This window comes from Engraulis encrasicolus, chromosome 2 (assembly GCF_034702125.1).
Source record: "Engraulis encrasicolus isolate BLACKSEA-1 chromosome 2, IST_EnEncr_1.0, whole genome shotgun sequence".
NCBI classification, from domain to species: domain Eukaryota; kingdom Metazoa; phylum Chordata; class Actinopteri; order Clupeiformes; family Engraulidae; genus Engraulis; species Engraulis encrasicolus.
The window spans coordinates 52855473-52861927 of record NC_085858.1 but is presented as its reverse complement, the minus strand read 5'-3'; the positions used below and the strand labels follow the sequence as shown (position 1 = coordinate 52861927).

General features: G+C 46.5%; 1 protein-coding gene across 3 annotated transcripts in view; it reads right to left on the bottom strand.

Annotated features, from left to right (window-relative positions):
- The window catches only part of helz (helicase with zinc finger), a 70568-nt gene that overhangs the window by 33653 nt on the left and 30460 nt on the right, over positions 1-6455 (bottom strand). For all 3 annotated transcript variants that reach the window (XM_063191391.1, XM_063191375.1, XM_063191382.1), the window contains exon 16: positions 2284-2462. In XM_063191391.1, the coding sequence (XP_063047461.1) occupies positions 2284-2462 (179 nt within the window). The remainder of the gene's footprint in view (positions 1-2283; positions 2463-6455) is intronic.

The window sequence follows — 6455 nt, the reverse complement described above, 5'->3', positions numbered from 1 at the left end:
GTGCCGCCGGACACCAACACCACTCAGGAGGAGCCCCCCTTTATGGACAATATGTGTTAAAGGGACACTGTGTGAGATTTTAAGTTGTTTATTTCCAGAATTCATGCTGCCCATTCACTAATGTTACCTTTTTCATGAATACTTACCACCAGCATCAAATTCTAAGTATTCATTATGACTGGAAAAATTGCACTTTTCATACATGAAAAGGGGGATCTTCTCCATGGTCCACCATTTTGAATGTCCAAAAATAGCCATTTTTAGCTGCAAAAATGACTGTACTTGGACCATACTAGAAAATATGTGTTTAATACTTAGTAAACTTTCATGTAAAGATCAAATTTGGCAATAGGCAGCCCAATTTCAATAAGCAGCATAGTTGCAGTACCTTTTTTGACCATTTCCTGCACAGTGTCCCTTTAAGTATTAGTCATGTAGTGCCCCCTAACTGGATGCAAGTTGTTGGTGCCTTATGGATAATGCCAGGCGGGATGCTTGTCACTCTTGTGATGATGGGGCTTCCACTATAAAGAAGTTCCAAGTGTTCTGGACTGCATAGCGTAATATACTGCATGAGAGATGAGACAGTGATCTTGCAGTTGTGGACTTGAAGGTAGAGTATAAAAGAGTATGTAAAAAAATATTGTCATCTATTCATAAATGTAGTTTTTTCATGAAAATGTACCAAGTAATAAGCTAATATTTACTGGTCAGACCAAAGCAAAATAAGACTTGCAGCCAAATATGTCTTATTGGATATTCAAAATAGCACACACAGAAAGTAATCCATCTTTTCATGTTTGAAAAGTGTAATGTTCAAAGTCACAATTAATAGAAAATGGTGATGCTTAACATCTGTAAGGTAACATCTGTAAAAGGTAACATCTGTAAATGGGCAGCATAAATTCTGGAAATAAACTACAAAAAAACATTACATTCTGTACCTTTAATCTGCATTACCACCCTTCATGCTGTAAAATCTAATCACGATTTCCAAAACCACACCTAATCACCATGACGCCTAATAACAATTTCGCTCATCAGAATTAATAAGCAATATCGCGATTACTAGATGATTTTTACAGCCCGTTCCAGGGCTGCAGCAACCCTCTGCTAGTGTGGGCTGTGTTTACGCCCCCCACCCTCCAGAATCGGTCGGCGTGACAACTCCTCCCAGACACGCCGAGCTAATGATCCTGAGGCCGACAGACAGGCCAGCCGCGTCGCTTAGCAACAGATGATGTTGTGAGCGAGCGGGGCCACATCGAGAGCTGTTAATAAACTGGCCGACCAGGGGCTCAGTCTGGGTCGCTCTGAAGAGGGCTGTGGGTGTGGTGGAGTGTGTGTGTGTGCGTGTGCGTGTGTGCGTGTGTGTGTGTGTGTTGGGAGGTGAGAAGCCTTTCACTGTACTGATGCGTTCAGTGAGTGTGACTGCCAGGTGTGTGTGTTTGTGTGTGTGTGTGTGTGTGTGGGGGGGGGGTTGTGAGCAGCCATTTGCTGTAATGCATTCACTTAGCATGACTGCAAGGTGTGTGTGTGTGTGTGTGTACTGTCTGTCTTTAGTTCCATCACGATTGGCAGAGGGTGTGTGTGTGTGTGTGTGTGTGTGTGTGCGTGTGTGTGTCTAGTCGTGACTATTTCAATAGCCCAACACACATGCATAACCACGCTAAGTGCTGATTTCAAGGGAGGGATATGGAACATCAGAAAGCCATTACACGTCAATAAGCATGTGAGGAGTCGTGAGCACGTTTTTATTGCTTTAGTCAGTGCGCGTGCTTTAGTGTGGATCCCTGTGTGTGTGTGTGTATATGATGAGCTACCTGGCCCCAGATACGGGTGCGCTTGTGGACATGTGGATATGAAGGTGTGCAAGCGCGTGCGCACGTGTGTGTGTGTGTGTGTGTGTGTGTGTGTGTATCATCTGGCTGACTCTAGATAATGTATGCTTGCCTGACTGTGTGCTTGTGTGTGCGCGCGTGTGTGTGTGTGTGTGTGTGTGTGTGTGTGTGTGTGTGTGTGTCTTTGCGTGCGTGCGTGCATATGTGTGTGTGGTGCAGGCCTTGCGTGTGTGTGTGTTTGCGTGCGTGTGTGTGTGTGTGTGTGTGTGTGTGTGTGTGTGTGTGTGTGTGTGTGTGTGTGGTGCAGGCCTGTGTGTGTGTGTGTGTGTGTGTGTGTGTGTGTGTGGTGCAGGCCTGTGTGTGTGTGTGTGTGTGTGTGTGTGTGTGTGTGTGTGTGTGTGTGTGTGTGTGTGTGTGTGTGTGTGTGTGTGTGTGTGTGTACCTGGCTCCAGGTCCAGCTGGCAGAGGTACTGCGATGTGGAGAGCGTGACCACCACTACGCGGTGGCGCTCCACGTCCTCCCTCTGGGGCATCTGGAAGGTGTAGTTGGTGGGCGAGATCAGGCAGTACTGCTGCACCACCGGGTGCACCGTCTTCACCCAGCGGTTACGGAAGTAGATCCTGTGGAGGACACACACACACGCACACACGCACACACGCACGCGCACACCACACACACACACACACACACTCACGCACGCGCACGCACACACCACGCACGCACACACACGCACGCACGCACACACACCACACACACACACACACACACACACACACACACACACACACACCACACACAACACACACAACACCAGAGGTCGCGTTAACCGACAAATGTCCGTCATTGACGGATTTTTTTGAAGGATGATGGAAAATTCTGAAGCCTGTCCGTCATTTTGACGGATCAATATTCAGGGTGATGATAAATAAATCTTAGTTTAGTTTAAAGTTTAAGTAGGCCTACGCCTCTATCGAGTACAGCAAATATGCATTTCAATTAGACATAGTTATCAGCGCAGATAATTTCATGCTACTATCATTTGCCTAATTTCTCCCTCTCTCCCTGCTTGTCATACCATGCGCCGCAGCTGGGCTGTGCGGCTGGCCGCAGCAGAGCGCGCGCCTCTCCACTTGTTCCAAATAATGAATTAAAATAACTAAGACGTTGCCACCATACACGTGTGACTTCGACTTTAAGATTCAGAACTATTTGTAGACCTAGGCCTACTACATTTACCGACTATCTGATTTTCTGCCAATGACGAAGTTGTCCCTCTATCGCCCTTCATAAAAGCATTGTTTCATAACTCCTCGCTTGAAACATAAACAAATAGGCTATGTGAATAGCTTGTTTGCTAGCCAGAACTTTCACTCAAAGGCAACGCTGGTCTAAAACGACTTCAGAACATTAACTAATAAAACGACGGATATTCAAGAGCCTAAATATTACCAGGCAACGCAACTTACAACTTGGAAAACGTTGCCTGAAACGGCTAACCTTATCTCATTTCGATAGCTGGTTCACCCATTATAGTCGATATATTTTTTATTCAGACAACTTTACCGCGCTCCCAGAGCCAACATATAAGTCGATGGGGCTACGTGTTCTAATTTCTCTGGTATAGAGAGGCTCCCTTTACCGTCGCTGACATTTTTCAACAAAGTTAGGCGATATCTGGTCGTCTTCCTGTTGTAGGCTTCAGTGCCTTTGTCAACTGCCTGGGCTGACGGCTTTCATTTCCATCGTGCACGTTAACCCATTTAACACTGCTCCTTTGTATTACAATCGGTGTATATTAATCAGAGCAAAACGAGTGACTGACAGCTGTTACATAAAGCCCTGCACGCGTCTTTTAAAAAAGTGCTTGTGGTGACCATAGCGCTGAACACTGAATCAGACGCGCGTCATGAGAGATATCTGCAGCTTTAGTGCAACGAGGGGGGCAGAGAGAGAAAGTGGACAGCAAAATTGACTCCATCCTCAAAGTTGGAGAATGAATGTCGAGTGAAAGGGGGTGTATTCATAGCGGTTTACTCTCAATTGGCCGCAATTGCGCATGTGTTGTTCCCGGTGCGGGGTCGCGACCCCCACATTGAGAAACGAGATGGGGAATTTAAAAAAATAGGCGATGACGGATTTTTGTCGACCCTGTCCGTCAAAATGACGGATTGTGAAAAAGTCTAGCGAAACCTCTGCACAACACACACGCGTTAATAATACACAGGCATAGAGATGTATGGAAGAATATGTGTAAGGGTCAAAGGCGTCTTAGTGGTAGCACACGTCAGGGTGGTGCAACCACAGCTAATGTCACTATTATTTTTTACATTTATTTTTCTAGTGGGTCATCTAATAAGCATATTCATTGCAGTATGCAGTACATTAATTGGCAATTACTAATTAATCTATGGGCATTAGCTGTGGTTGTACCACCTGACACCTGAGCCCAAAACAAAACGTCATTGACCCATTAGTATCAATCGAAACACAGACACAAACGGAGACAAACGCGTTCAGGAGAGTATACGTTAATACAGACACACAGGGGAACACTTGGGGTGGGCGCTTTTCGCCTTTATTATTGGAACAGTACAGTGACGATGGTGACAGGAAATAAGTGGGAGAGAGGGATGGGGAATGATCGGCAAATGCCACCATAGCAGTGCAGTGCCCTACTGCTAAGGGCTCTGCATACTTCACGTGCGCACTTTGGCGCATTTGGCGCGAGAACCATTCAAATGTGGCAGACCATTCATAGTCAAAAGCGCCATTAACAGGCTTTCGCTTGAGTGTGCCCTCTGCTGTTCATGAGAGAAACGGCAGTATCTTTCGCAACTCACTTTGGCGCATTTGGCGCGAGAACCATTCAAATGTGGCAGACCATTCATAGTCAAAAGCGCCATTTACAGGCTTTTGCTTGCATTTTCGGAAGTGTGCCCTCTGCTGTTCATGAGAGAAACGGCAGAATCTGTCGCAACTCACTTTGGCGCATTTGGCGCGAGAACCATTAAAATGTGGCAGACCATTCATAGTCAAAAGCACCATTAACAGGCTTTCGCTTGCATTTTCGGGAGTGTGTCCTCTGCTGTTCATGAGAGAAACGGCAGTATCTTTCGCAACTCACAGCGTGAGTTCTACAGAAGTTTAAAAATAGAAAGCCAAACACGGCTGCTGTAGGGCTACTGAACGTCTGACTTATGACTTACCACATTGAAACAAAGATTTTTGTTGTAGTCTACATTGCCAGACCATGTGAGAGCATTGTTATGGTTGCAGAGTTTCAAAAATAGATCGCCAAACACAACGTGCTTCTGAACAAAGTAAACAATTGTTTCACTGAACAACATTTAAGGGAGAAGATAAAATAACTCTCAATGACATTTTTTTTATCGTCAAAATGATACAGGGTCCATTCTGTAGTAGCCTGCAGTAGCTGTAGCCTCTCTTCGCAACTCCTGCTTTGTCTGCCTACCTGCATGGTCGCTGGTGGCGCACGCCAAGTTACAAAAAATGTGGGGTGCACGACCTCGCGCCGCGCCAGCTTGCGGAGGGGCGTGTGACGTCATTTTGAGCGCGCGCCATCGTCGCGAGTGAGGTATGAATGAGGTTAGCGCCAGTAACGCTAAGTATGAATCCACCTTTAGTGTCACCATTAAAACCCATACATACAGGGCGGATACAGTCACACAGACATACAGGCCAACATATCGCACATATGTCGTAGGACACACCGACATAGCAGCAAACATGCGTTATATAACACAGACATAGGGGAACATATGTTAAGAACACAGGGACATACAGGTGAACATATGCCATACAACACACACACACACACAGTCACAGAGACGCACACACACACAGCATAAAAAACCCAAGCAGGCATGACAAGGGATGCATCATCTTGGCACAGGTAGTTTGAGAGAGAGAGAGAGAGAGAGAGAGAGAGAGAGAGAGAGAGAGAGAGAGAGAGAGAGAGAGAGAGAGAGAGAGAGAGAGAGAGAGAGAGAGAGAGACAGAGAGACAGAGAGAGAAAAGAAAATCACCCAGTCACTTAGGCAGACACATTATCCAATTACAGAGAAAAATCTGGTCATCTAATCGCACACAGCCAGTAGTCTGCCACATACAGATGATGAATGAGAGAGAGAGAGAGAGAGAGAGAGAGAGAGAGAGAGAGAGAGAGAGAGACAATGGCCAGAATTAAATGGAGAGAGAGACAATGAGAGAGAGAGAGAGAGAGAGAGAGAGAGAGCGAGAGAGCGCGAGAGCGCGAGAGAGCGAGAGAGCGAGAGAGAGAGAGAGAGAGAGAGAGAGAGAGAGAGAGAGAGAGAGAGAGAGAGAGAGAGAGAGAGAGAGAGCGAGCGAGCGAGCGAGAGAGAGAGAGAGAGAGAGAGAGAGAGAGAGAGAGAGAGAGAGAGAGAGAGAGAGAATAGAAGGTGGTGGTGGGGGGGGGGCTAGCAGAATGATGTGTGTATGCAAACGGCTCAAGTAGTGTGTGCGCGTGTGTACGAAATTGAGACGCAGGGGGTGGGGAAGAGTGAGAAGGAGGGTAAGTGTCTGTGCACGCTTGTGTGTGTGTGTTTGTCTGTGTGTGTCTGTGTGTGTGTGTG